The following is a 14,577-nucleotide window of genomic DNA, read 5'->3' as shown; positions in this document are numbered from 1 at the left end:
AGGGGTGGGATAGGGAGGGTGGGCGGGAGACGCAAGAGGGAGGGGATATGGGGATATAGGTATATGTATAGCTGATTCATTTTGTTACAAAGCAGAAACTAACACACCAATGTAAAGCGATTATACTCCAATAAAGATGTTTTAAAAAAGAAAAAAAAGTTCCGTTCCAAAGCCTAGCAGAGAACTAATGTCTTACTAAATGAGAATCTAAAGCAGGCTGGCTTTCTAGAATCCATTCTCTCCTCTATGTAACACCCAGTTCAACTTTGCCACCATCCTGGAGTGTAGGACCTCTCTTGCCCTCTTCCCTCTCTGCAGTAGAAGAGTGTTTACCATTTTAGAAGTTAAATGGTTAATTTTAGTTTCTCTGTGCTGAAGATCATCCTCAGAATTAAAGTCTTAAGGCAAAGTAAGAACTCCAAATTTCTTTTCCTGCACTAGTCCTGTCACACTTTTGATAGAAGGAACCTTGCGAGGCAACTTTTTTTTCGTGAATTTTGCTTTCTTTATATTTTTAGTGTCACCAGGGGGATGCAAGCAAGTTCAGTACATTAAAGCTAATACATCACTACCTGTCAATGGCACCTTCCCTTTGGTACCCCTTTTCCTTGCTGATTTAAAACACTCAGTCCCAAAAGCTTATGGTTGAGTAGCAGGAAGCTAAATGATGTATTCCAAAGCTCTTAACATACTGCCTTGTGTAAATGGCCCGTTTGAGTATTTCAGAAACCAAACGGAAGAGAAAAGAACACTGAAAGCACTGAAAAGATTAACACCTGTTTCCAGTCTTCAAAGAAGTTGGAGCACACTGTATATATCCAGAGTAAAACCATTTACTCTCTCCCGTTGAGACTTTTTATTCAAATCTTCAATTCTATGTGCATAACATCCACATGCTTATGGGTTTGTTTCACTACAGAATTCCACACAGGACTTAGAAGATGGAGAAGTTATGAATGGTATGCAGACAGAACTCCTGACATCGCCGAAAACTATGGATGCATTGAGGTATATTCTATTTATGTGAATAAGAATATTTTATGTCAATTTAATGTTTGGTTTTTTTTAGATTATAGTTTTTATTTTATAGGAAACATCAAGATAAGTAGAATACTTGAGTGAAACCTAATTCTAAAATTAATTGCTAAATTACTTTTTTCTCTCATTTTCTTTATATGATATGAGAACTTCCTGACAAACATATATACAAATGAGCCTCAATGCTTCCAACTCTTCTGCAACCTGGATTTCTTAATTGCTTGTTTCTTCTCTTTGAACAACAGTTTAAAGTGAACATTTCAGTGTTCATCGTGGTGCAGTGTTTTTCTTTGATGTCAGCTCCTTGAATATTACTGTGCCTTGTGTTTTAACAATCTTGCAATATTTTACTCTATGTGTATAAAATGAATCCGGCCTATCAGCCTGGATTTTTCATGTTTTTAATGTAAGTAACTTATTATACAAAGTTAGTTGCTGTCATGTTTACGGGCACTTGCTTTGCTCTGTGCTAATTTCCAGTTCATCCCTAGCTACTGCCTGGGTTCAAATCCCAGCTCTGCTGCTTATTAATTCTAGGAGCTTAAGCAAGTTGCTCATCAATCTTTGCCTTAGTTTCTGGTCTGTAAAATGGAAATAATATTAAAACCTTCTTCAGAGGGTTAGTGTGAAGACAAAATTAGTTATCATGTGTAAAGTACTTTGAACAGTGCCTGAGTCAGAGTAAGTCCTGTTGCTACCACTATCATCAACGTCATCATCATCTTTATTATTATCATCATCATCATTTTTAAAGTTGCTTCAGAATTTGCATAAGTAATTTCATGTTTAATAGATTGTTGGCTTTAGCACTGAAAGGTGATGCTTTTGAGACTGATGGTCATTCATTCATTCAGTCCAGTTATTAATAGGTGCCAAGCATGTTACATGGAATTAGCTTAAAAAAAAATGTGTGATCACCTTTTATCATGCTGCTTTACTGTGTGGATTTTCCTCAAGCTTATAATTTATGGCCATATGACATAGTTACTCTTTATTTAGATTGTGTTTCTTTGATTAATGAGCTGCACAATATTTAAACTTTGGTACAGAAAATCTCCAGGGCACTGTCTTTTTAGAAGCTTGATAAGATTGTTTTTGGAGGTAGGCATAATGAATGTAATACTCTTACTCTGTTTGCCTTTAATTTCATTTTTTTTAATAAATTTATTTATTTTATTAATTTGTTTTTGGGTGCATTGGGTCTTTGCTGCCACGCGCGGGCTTTCTCCAGTTGTGCCGAGCGGGGGGCCACTCTGGCGTCGCGGTGCGCGGGCCTCTCACTGCGGCGGCCTCTCCTGTTGCGGAGCACGGGCTCTAGGCACGCGGGCTCCAGAGCGCAGGCTCAGTAGTTGTGGCGCACGGGCCCAGCTGCTCCGCAGCATGTGGGATCCTCCCGGGCCAGGGCTCGAACCCGTGTCCCCTCCACTAGCAGGCGGATTCTTAACCACTGTGCCACCAGGGAAGCCCTAATTTCATTTTTTTAATGTTAGCCTTTTGAAAAGTTTGCTAACATCTTGGCTAAGTATTACGTTGTTATAGAGTTAACAATTGTTTGGTTGATGGCTGCATGAACAAATTAGCTCAGCTTTCTCCAGATACAAGGAATTCAGAGAAATGGACTATTGGACTTTTAAAAAATAATATTCTTTAATGAAAATACATATGTGTATCTGTATAATTTGATTATCACAAGGGACTTTTTGCATGAGTTTTATTATCACTTTTAGCAGGCTAAAGAGTTGCAATTCAGAGCGATTAACTTCTAGAGACCCAATCTACATTCACCACTCTTGTCTCCAAATCCTTTGACTCCAGTGTTACCTGTTGTGTGCACCTTCACTGATTCCTTGGTGTTTTATTTCATGATGCATAATCAGGGCTAAGAAACTTGATGTGGTGAGCACCAGTGTAGGAAAAATCATCTGAAATTAGTTTGAGGCCAAGATCAGAAAGTAGAGTGAATGCAAATTCCACTGCTTGCAGACTCTCAGTTGGGGGAAAGATGAGGATTTTAACAGCATGGAATGCGAAGCTGGGGCGGGGGGTGGAGGTGGGCAGAGTGGCAGGAAGCTTAGAGATTAAAATTCTAGGGCAGGACATTGGTTCTAGCTGGTATGGGATGAGGAAGAAAGAATGGAAGGAAATGAGGAAGCCACTTACAGCTGAGTTACATCATCAGTTTTCTCCTAAGACAATGATAGTCTGATACCCCACAGAGCTTGGCCCAAGCATAGGACTTTGGACTCACTTCCATGCAGACAGCATAGAAGCTAAGTAAATTACTGCGGAGTCCATCTCAAAATGGCTTCAACCTGTTGTGATGTTTTAATTCCCCTAGCTATTGTTCAAGCCTTTGTTACTCTCTGTCAGACTATTGTAATAACCTACTAACTCTGCCCTGAAGTGTCAATCTCTCCTTATTCTCATTGATCCCACATATCACTACTGGATAAAATTTTTTTTCTTTTTTAAAATTTATTTATTTATTTTTATTTGTTATTTTTTGGCTGCACTGGGTTTTTGTTGCTGTGTGCGGGCTTTCTCCGGTTGCGGCGAGCAGGGGCTGCTCTCAGTTGCAGTGCACGGGCTTCTCATTGTGCTGGCTTCTCTTGTTGCGGAGCATGGGCTCTAGGCACACAGGCCTCAGTAGTTGTGGCACGCAGGCTCAGTAGTTGTGGCTCTCAGGCTCTAGAGCACAGGCTCAGTAGTTGTGGCACACAGGCTTAGTTGCTCCGTGGCATGTGGTATCTTCCCGGACCAGGACTTGAACCCGTGTCTCCTGCACTGGCAGGCGGATTCTTAACCACTGTGCCACCAGGGAAGTCCCTGGATAAAATTTTTTAAACCACAGCATTTATCAAACCATTCCTTAGTTTCAAAACTTTTGGATTTATTGAAGTCCTGAGTTTGAACACTACCTATGTAACCGTGGACTATTTATTAAACCTCTTTAAAATGTTCTTTTTTTCCTATGGAAAATGGGCAGTTACACTAGCAGCATACTAAATGAAAGGCTGGATAAACATTAATTGCTATTGCAATTATCATTATCACACATACTATAGTTTATTGTAACTATTTGTCATTCTCCCAAACAAGACTATGGATCCTCCAAGGATTCCTGACACCAAGCACAGATCTTGGAACATAATAGCAGCATATTTGTGGAGTGAATGACTGAATGGATAAAACACAGTGCTTCATAAATCATAAGCATAAGTATAAACTGCTCACCCATTATTAACACAAGCATTTATATTTAAAGAAAAATAACATTTAGAGGCAGTTCTCCAAATAGTCTTACAATATATCTTATAATAGTCTTACAATATATTATAAGACTATCTTACAATAGTCTTACATGTATCTCTTATGAAGTACTACTCCATGTACTTTGATCATAAGAAGACAATGAAGCAAGAGGTTTCTATTGGATGTCTCTTTTTTAAAAATAAGATTACTGCTTGGTGTGCACTCTCGTTCATCCACAAGGGTGACCCATTGCCCCTTCTGAGGACTGCTGTGTGGCTGACAGTGTCTTGGTGCTCTGGCCTGATGTTAGGCCTGAGCCTCTGAGGTGGGAGAGCCGAGTTCAGGACATTGGACCACCAGAGACCTCCTGGCCCCATGTAATATCAATCGGTGAGAGCTCTCCCAGAGATGTCCATCTCAATGCTAAGACCCAGCTCCACCCAACAACCAGCAAGCTCCAGTGCTCGACGCCCCATGCCAAACAACTAGCAAGATAGGAACACAACCCCACCCATTAGCAGAGAGACTGCCTAAAATCATACCAAGTTCACAGACATCTCAAAACACACCACCAGATGCAGCTCTGCCCACCAAAACACAAAAAATCCAGCCCCACCCAGCAGAACACAGGCACCAGTCCCCTCCGCCAGGATGCCTACACAAGCCACTGAACCAACCTCACCCAGTGGGTGCAGACACCAAAAGTAACAGGAACTACAAACGTGCAGCCTGTGAAAAGGAGACCCCAAACACAGTAAGTTAAACAAAATGGAAGACAGAGTAATATGCAGCAGATGAAGGAGCAAGGTAAAAACCCACCAGACCAAACAATTGAAGAGGAAATAGGCAGTCTACCTGAAAAAAGAATTCAGAGTAACGATAGTAAAGATGATCCAAAATCTTGGAAATAGAATGGAGAAAATACAAGAAACGTTTCACAAGGACCTAGAAGAACTAAAGAGCAAACAAACAATGATGAAAACACAATAAATGAAATTAAAAATTCTCTAGAAGGGATCAATGGCAGAAAAACTGAGGCAGAAGAAGGATAAGTGACCTGGAAGATAAAATAGTGAAAATAACTACTGCAGAGCAGAATAAAGAAAAAAGAATGAAAAGAATTGAGGACAGTCTCAGACACCTCTGGGACAACATTGAACACACCAACATTCGAATTATAGGGGTCCCAGAAGAAGAAGAGAAAAAGAAAGGGTCTAAGAAAATATTTGAAGAGATTATAGTTGAAAACTACCCTAGCATGGGGAAGGAAATAGTCAAGTCCAGGAAGCACAGAGAGTCCCATACAGGATAAATCCAAGGAGAAACACGCCAAGACACATATTAATCAAACTATCAAAAATTAAATACAAAGAAAATATATTAAAAGCAGCAAGGAAAAAACAACAAATAACATACAAGGGAATCCCCATAATAATAACAGCTGATCTTTCAGCAGAAACTCTGCAAGCCAGAAGGGAGTGGCAGGACATATTTAGAAGTGATGAAAGGGAAAAACCTACAACCAAGACTACTCTACCCAGCAAGGATCTCATTCAGATCCTACAGAGAAATTAAAACCTTTACAGACAAGCAAAAGTTAAGAGAATTCCGCACCACCAAACCAGCTTTACAGCAAATGCTAAAGGAACTTCTCTAGGCAGGAAACACAAGAGAAGGAAAAGACCTACCAAAACAAGCCCAAAACAATTAAGAAAATGGTAATAGGAACATATATGTCTACAGTTACCTTAAATGTAAATGGATTAAATGCTCCAACCGAAAGACATAGACCAGCTGAATGGATACAAAAACAAGACCTGTATATATGCTGTCTACAAGAGACCCACTTCAGACCTAGGGACACATACAGACTGAAAGTGAGGGGATGGAAAAGGATATTCCATGCAAATGGAAATCAAAAGAAAGCTGGAGTAGCAATTCTCATATAAGACAAAATAGACCTTAAAGACTATTACAAGAGACAAAGAAGGACCCTGCATAATGATCAAGGGATCAATCCAAGAAGAAGATATAACCATTGTAAATATTTATGCACCCAACATAGGAGCACCTCCATACATGAGGCAAATGCTAACAGACATACAAGGGGAAATCTACAGTAACACAATAATAGTAGGGGACTTTGACACCCCACTTTCACCAATGGACAGATCATCCCAAATGAAAATAAATAAGGAAACACAAGCTTTAAATGACACATTAGACAAGATGGGCTTAACTGATATTTATAGGACATTCCATCCCAAAACAACAGAATACACTTTCTTCTCAAGTGCTCGTGAAGTATTCTCCAGGATAGATCATATCTTGGGTCACAAATCAAGCCTTGGTAAATTTTAGAAAATTGAAATGGTATCAGGTATCATTTCTGACCACAATGCTATGAGACTAGATATCAATTACAGGGAAAAAAGCTGTAAAAAATACAAACACATGGAGGCTAAACAATACACTACTTAATAACCAAGAGATCACTGAAGAAATCAAAGAGGAAATCAAAAAATACCTAGAAACAACTGACAGTGAAAACACGACAACCCAAAACCTATGGGATACAACAAAAACATTCTAAGAGGGAAGTTTATAGCAATACAATCCTATCTCAAGAAACAAGAAACATCTCAAATAAACAACCTAACCTTACACCTAAAGCAATTAGAGAAAGAAGAACAAAAAACCCCCCAAAGTTAGCAGAAGGAAAGAAATCATAAAGATCAGATCAGAAATACATGATGAAGGAAACAATAGCAAAGATCAGTAAAACTAAAAGCTGGTTCTTTGAGAAAATAAACAAAATCGATAAACCATTAGCCAGATGCATCAAGAAAAAAGGGAGAAGACTCAAATCAACAGATTTAGAAATGAAAAAGGAGAAGTAACAACTGACACTGCAGAAATACAAAGGATCATGAGAGATTACTACAAGCAACTCTATGCCAATAAAATGGACAACCTGGAAGAAATGGACAAATTCTTAGAAAAGCACAACCTTCCAAGACTGAACCAGGAAGAAATAGAAAATAGAAACAGACCAATCACAAGCACTGAAATGGAAACAGTGATTAAAAATCTTCCAACAAACAAAAGCTCAGGACCATATGGCTTCACAGGTGAATTCTATCGAACATTTAGAGAAGAGTTAACACCTATCCTTCTCAAACTCTTCCAAGATGTAGCAGAGGGAGGAACACTCCCAAACTCATTCTACAAGGCCACCATCTCCCAGATTCCAAAACCAGACAAAGATGTCACAAAAGAAGAAAACTACAGGCCAATATCACTGATGAACATAGATGCAAAAATCCTCAACAGGATACTAGCAAACAGAATCCAACAGCCCTTTAAAAGGATCATACACCATGATTAAGTGGAGTTTATCCCAGGAATGCAAGGATTCTTCAGTATATACAAATCAATCAATGTGATATACCATATTAACAAACTGAAGAAGAAAAACCACATGATCATCTCAATAGATGCAAAAAAATCTTTCCACAAAGTTCAACACCGATTTATGATAAAAACTGCAGAAAGTGGGCATGGAGGGGACCTAGCTCAACATAATAAAGGCCGTATATGACAAACCCACAGTCAACATCATTCTCAATGGTGAAAAACTGAAACCATTTCTTCTAAGATCAGGAACAAGACAAGGTTGCCCACTCTCACCACTCTCATTGAACATAGTTTTGGAAGTTTTAGCCACAGCAGTCAGAGAAGAAAAAGAAATAAAAGGAATCCAAATTGGAAAAGAAGAAATAAAACTGTCACTGTTTGCAGATGACATGATACTATACATAGAGAATCCTAAAGATGCTACCAGAAAACTACTAGAGCTATTCAGTGGATTTGGTAAAGTAGCAGGATACAAAATTAATGCACAGAAAACTCTTGCATTCCTATACACTAATGATGAAAAATCTGAAAGAGAAATTAAGGAAACACTCCCATTTACCATTGCAAGAAACAGAATAAAATACCTAGGAATAACCTACCTAAGGAGACAGAAGACTGTAAGATACTGATGAAAGAAATTAAAGATGATACAAACAGATGGAGAGATATACCATGTTCTTGGATTGGAAGAATCAACATTGTGAAAATGACTATACTACCCAAAGCAATCTACAGATTCAATGCAATTCATATCAAACTACCACTGGCATTTTTCACAGAACTAGAACAAAAAATTTCACAATTTGTATGGAAACGCAGAAGACCCCAAATAGCCAAAGCAATCTTGAGAAAGAAAAATGGAGCTGGAGGAATCAGGCTACTTGACTTCAGACTATACTACAAAGCTACAGTAATCAAGACAGTCTGGTACTGGCACAAAAACAGAAATATAGATCAGTAGAACAGGATAGAAGGCCCAGAGATAAACCCACGTACATATGGTCACCTTATCTTTGATAAAGGAGGCAAGAATATACAGTGGAGAAAAGACAGCCACCTCAATAAGTGGTGCTGGGAAAACTGGACAGCTACATGTAAAAGAATGAAATTAGAACACCCCCTAACACCATACACCAAAGTAAACTCAAAATGGATTAAAGACCTAAATGTAAGGCCAGACACTATAAAACTCTTAGGGGAAAACATAGGCAGAACACTCTATGACATACATCACAGCAAGATCCTTTTTGACCAACCTCCTTGAGAAATGGAAATAAAAACAAAAGTAAACAAATGGGACCTAATGAAATTTAAAAGCTTTTGCACAGCAAAGGAAACCATAAACAAGACGAAAAGACAACCCTCAGAATGGGAGAAAATATTTGCAAATGAAGCAACTGACAAAGGATTAATCTCCAAAATATACAAGCAGCTCATGCAGCTCAATATCAAAAAAACAAACAACCCAATCCAAAAATGGGCAGAAGATGTAAATAGACATTTCTCCAAAGAAGATATACAGATTGCCAAGAAACACATGAAAGGATGCTCAACATCATTAATCATTAGAGAAATTCAAATCAAAACTACAATGAGGTATCACCTCACACCGGACAGAATGACCATCATCAAAACATCTGCAAACAATAAATGCTGGAGAGGGTGTGGAGAAAAGGGAACTCTCTTGCACTGTTGGTGGCAATGTAAACTGATACAGCCAGTATGGAGAACGGTATGGAGTTCCTTAAAAAAACTGAAAATAGAAATACCATATCACCCAGAAATCCCACTACTGGGCATATACCCTGAGAAAACCATAATTCAAAAAGGGTCATGTACCAAAATGTTCATTGCAGCTCTATTTACAATAGCCAGGACATGGAAGCCACCTAAGTGTCCATCAACAGATGAATGGATAAAGAAGATGTGGTACATATATACAATGGAATATTACTCAGCCATAAAAAGAAACGAAACTGAGTTATTTGTAATAAGGTGGATGGACCTAGAGTCTGTTGTACAGAGTGAAGTAAGTCAGAAAGAGAAAATAAATACCGTGTGCTAACACATATATGGAATCTAAAAAGAAAAAAAAAATTCTGATGAACCTAGGGGCAGGACCCAGATGTAAAGAATGGACTTGAGGGGGCTTCCCAGGTGGCGCAGTGGTTGAGAGTCTGCCTGCTGATGCAGGGGACACGGGTTCGAGCCCTGGCCTGGGAAGATCCCACATGCCGCAGAGCGGCTGGGCCCGTGAGCCACAACTGCTGAGCCTGCGCGTCTGGAGCCTGTGCTCCGCAACGAGAGAGGCCGCGACGGTGAGAGGCCCGCGCATCGCGATGAAGAGTGGCCCCCGCTTGCCACAACTGGAGAAAGCCCTCGCACAGAAACGAAGACCCAACACAGCCAAAATCAATCAATCAATCAATCAATCAATCAAACATACGCATCTGATTCAAGATCCTCATTAAAAAAAAAAAAAAAAAAGAATGGACTTGAGGATACAGGGAGGGAGAAGGGTAAGCTGGGACGAAGTGAGAGAGTCATGGACATATATACACTACCAAATGTAAAATAGATAGCTAGTGGGAAGCAGCCACACAGCAGAGGAAGATCAGCTCTGTGCTTTGTGACCACCTAGAGGGGTGGGACAGGGAGGGTGGGAGGGAGACGCGAGAAGGAGGAGATACGGGGATATATGTATACATATAGCTGATTCACTTTGTTATAAAGCAGAAACTAACACAACATTGTAAAGCAATTATGCTCCAATAAAGATGTTAAAAAAAAAAATAAGATTGCACTTTAAGCTTCTCTTTAATTAGCAAGAAGTGTATGCAAAAGCCTTCCCTTCATTCCTAATTTCTGGCTCATTCCTGACCTCACGTTATTCCAGATATGCCTCTTTTCCCAGGCTGAAAACTGTCATCACATCTTATCCTATCTTCTCCTTGGCCTCTCATTTTGCAAATTATTGACAGAGTCCATTTCATAATACCTTGAATCTTTCTCCATGTTTTCATGCTTTATTCCTATAATCATTGCTCAATCCCTAATACCTCTCAGCTACATTGTTGCAGTAATTTACTAATTCTTACCTCAAGTACCAATTTCTCCCTTGTCTTTCCCTTTTCCAGTTGATCCCACGTATCACTGCCAGGTAAGATATTTCTAAACCACTGCATTGATCTTACTGCTCTCATTCCCCAAACCTGTCGTGATTCCACCTTCTAAAAAATTAAGCGTGCTTTTTTTTCGTTGTGGAATTTGACATATCACACTGAGGTTTGATCTCAAGCTGATGGGTCAGCATTATCTCCTCATTATCTTACCCTCTGTTCTCCTCCCTTCCTCACCCCTCCTCCCCTCTCCTCCTTTCTTTAGTATCACAGCCAATCCATGTGTCCACAAACCATCCTGATTCAGTGTCTCAGTGCAAACTGTTTCCTCGCCTGTGCATGATCTCTCCACGCCCTCACCAGCTTTTCTGGTTGAAGATTCATTTACCCTTCTCAGTTCCATCTAAAATTCTACTTCCTTGGAGAAGATTTTCCTGGTTCCAGCTTTCCTTCCTGATCCTGTTCCCTTTTCTGTGAACCTCATCAGAAAGCACCTCTGCTTTGAAACTTACATGTCCAAGTGGTTGAAAACTACTGCTCTGAGAAGCAGTAAATTCCAACTTGAGTCCTGACTTTACCTTATATAAATGGTGTGATGTTGGACAGATTATTTAACCTCTCTAAGCATCGGTTTACTTATCTGTAATGGAAGTGATATGTTTACATTGTACATTTGATGTGAGTACATGTTATAATACCCAGAAGATGATTAACATGCTGCCTCCCCCCAGATAGCGTACATTCATTGGGAACATACTGCAAGTACTACTACTGTTCTATTACTTTGTATTATTTTTTGTTACCTGTCCTAATCTGCCTGCTGATTATGAACTCCTCAAGCATTAGACTTTGTTTTTTCCTTGCAGAACTTCTTCATTGGAACTACTCGATTGATTGCATTAAGTGAATCCCACCACCTTTGACAACAAATTCTTTGTTAGATTTTTACTCAGTATATTCGTATCAACAAGACATTTCATAAGTTGTTAAAAGAGTAAATGCTAAGCGTTCTCATCACAAGAAAAAATTGTTTTCTCTTTCTTTAATTTTGCATTTATATGAGATGATGGATGCTCAGTAAACTTACTGAGATAATCATTTCATGATTTATGTAAGTCAAATCATTATGCTGTACACCTTAAACGTATACAGTGCTGTTGATTATATCTCAGTAAAACTGGGGGGAAAAACCCAAGACATTTCACTGTCAAGTAGCCTTCGGCGTCATCAGCAAGCTCTTCTTGGAGGTGTCTCTCTGTGGTCCATCTCTCACATTGCTGTATATGACAGTCCTGGACATCAGTCCCCAAAGAACACCCGCCAGTAACTTCTCTCCACTCATTATTACCCACTGTGTTCTCTGTCAGCAGTCTAATTATGAAGAAAATGTGTTCCTCAATCCTACAGTATTTACGGATTAAGAAAAAAAAAACTCTTATTGAGGAAATCAAGTTGAGGAAAATTTGGAAAGTTTGAAATAGGTTATTGCCTTTTGAACCCATAAGCTTCTTTGTTCCTTCAGAAAGTTCTAATAATAATACTAATAGCTGATATTATTGAGTCCTTTGTATATGCCAGAGACTGTGTGTTTGATGTATTTGTATAATATTCTCTATTTTTTTCTTTAAAACCAGCAACTCTATTAGGAATTTATCTTAATTCCCTCATTGTCCAAATGAGGAAACGTACTTGTGGTCTTAGTTTAAATGATTTACTCAGGCAGCTGACTCAAAGCCACCACTAGGATACACTTCTCTCTAATTTCATAAGTTAATCATGATTTCCTCCTGAAACAAAGTATCTCCCCTTCCCTGCCCTCAGACCTGTGTCTTCCTTACCCTAAACTAGTGGCCGATCACTGGGTTGACTAATCTTAAAGATGCTGTGCATTTGCCTTGTGCGGAGAAATTAGACCTACAACCATCCGTCTGCAGCCCCTTCTGTCCCTCAAGCTTCATGTCTTTCTGCTGGAAGGAACCAAATGAAGCACTTTCCATCTAGTTCTTGCCATAGCCGTTCACAACAGGCTCATTTTAAACCACTGATTTTGTACTTTCACCCATAGTTTTGTACTAAAGTCTTAGGTAGGTAGCAGCTGGTTCTAGTGATTATTTGAATCAATTTTGTCAGTTGGCACTTAGAACATGTAGCTTGCTTAATACTATTGGACCTAATGCTTGGTGACCATCTGCTTTTGTTTTAGTACGTCTTAGAAAGTTGAATTAGCTATTTTGAGCTTAGTGAAATCTTCTGACTTTTCTTTTTGTAACTGAAATACTTTTCTTTTGGCCCGCAATTCATTTTTTATCTGTTTTTCACAAGTAGCTGCCAATCCCTTTTTCTTTCCACTGCTAGAATAGCCTTCTCACCTCATTCTCTACATTTCCATTCTCAGTCTGCCTCCAAAACATAAATGTGCATACCCTGCGCACCGGTCCTTGAACTCTACTGTGCTGTTTGCCTAAACAAATAACATTAATAGCGTATTTTCACATCTTAGTGAAATCTCATTTTATGAGATGTGTATTCAAGTAATTGTGTCTAGCCCTCCTTGCTATGTTTATCTTCCATGAGGGTATATATACAGGGATTTCCACAGAGCTCCATCAAGTATATAAAACACTGAGTGGTGTTTTCCCCTTTTAAAATAAATTTAAAAAGATGGACTGGTCTATGAGTTTCCTTTTTCAAATGCTTTTCTTTCCATCTTGAAACAAATAATGGGTAACAATTTATAAAGAGCATGGTAAAACATAGTCTGTGTAAAACTTGTAATGCTTGTCTATAGATCTAATAGATCTAATTCTCTAAGTATCTGCATTTAACAGTCAACAAAATTGAAAGTCTTTTATGCTGCTTTTTCTGGGATAGTAATATTTTTGTGATAGTAATTTAACATTTGTCAAATATCATTCTAGCCAAAAAATAGTGACTATCATGTATAAAGATAGCATAAAAGTTTATTCTGAAATACTGAAAAAGGGAATCTTATAAAGTTGAAATAAACCTTAATACTGCATCCTCCAACAAAGTTTTAGTGTTTTGAAATAAGATTGATAACTTTAACAAATTATGTGATTTACTTTTAAGTAAATGTAAAAATACAAGTTTGATGATTACTAAAGAGTAGGTGTCAGTACGCTACATAGAATTTATTATGTTTTATAGGAGAGGTTTTGAGTGGGATAAAGAAATACTTGCAAACTAGAAAAAAGAATCCATAAAGCCATTCTAAAATTTTTTAAGCTGAAATCTTGTTGTCTAGACTAAACACTTATATTCCAAAAGCATCTGTATAATACATATGAACGCTATCTATCAGCATGTGGATATTTAATACATTTATTAGGAAAGATTTGTGTTATGCTCTAAGTGTAAAACTATAAAATTATGTTATAAAGGTAGAGATAATAAAGTTTCAGTGGTTAAACAGAATTTTCGTCTCTGTTTTTAGAAGTCTTTACAATAATACCATAACCCTAGAATGTGTATGCTTTGGGTTTAGTCTTCCTCAAATACCTATGAATGCACTATAAATCTATTATATAAAAGTTATTTCTTTGCGGTCCATTGAAAGCTGCACAACTTTCTCTTCCCACCAAATATTTTATATTCAGGGCTTATAATGCATACCTATATTTAGGATTTCATATGCATATATTCATGTAGTGTCTATGCTTACACAGAAAGTATAGAAAAGAATCTACTTTATCCCTTGATATTAGCACTCTAAGATTTATTTTATTTCTAA

At 38.2% G+C, this 14,577-nt stretch overlaps 1 protein-coding gene across 5 annotated transcripts in view; it reads left to right on the top strand.

Moving 5' to 3' along the window:
- The window catches only part of PARD3B (par-3 family cell polarity regulator beta), a 1,043,271-nt gene that overhangs the window by 515,436 nt on the left and 513,258 nt on the right, over positions 1-14,577 (top strand). For all 5 annotated transcript variants that reach the window (XM_057551599.1, XM_057551600.1, XM_057551598.1 and 2 more), the window contains exon 5: positions 920-1,008. In XM_057551599.1, the coding sequence (XP_057407582.1) occupies positions 920-1,008 (89 nt within the window). The remainder of the gene's footprint in view (positions 1-919; positions 1,009-14,577) is intronic.

Source organism: Balaenoptera acutorostrata, chromosome 8 (genome assembly GCF_949987535.1).
Source record: "Balaenoptera acutorostrata chromosome 8, mBalAcu1.1, whole genome shotgun sequence".
Classification (NCBI taxonomy): Eukaryota; Metazoa; Chordata; class Mammalia; order Artiodactyla; family Balaenopteridae; genus Balaenoptera; species Balaenoptera acutorostrata.
The sequence above is the reverse complement of the archived record's forward strand: the minus strand, read 5'-3'. Positions and strand labels throughout refer to the sequence as shown.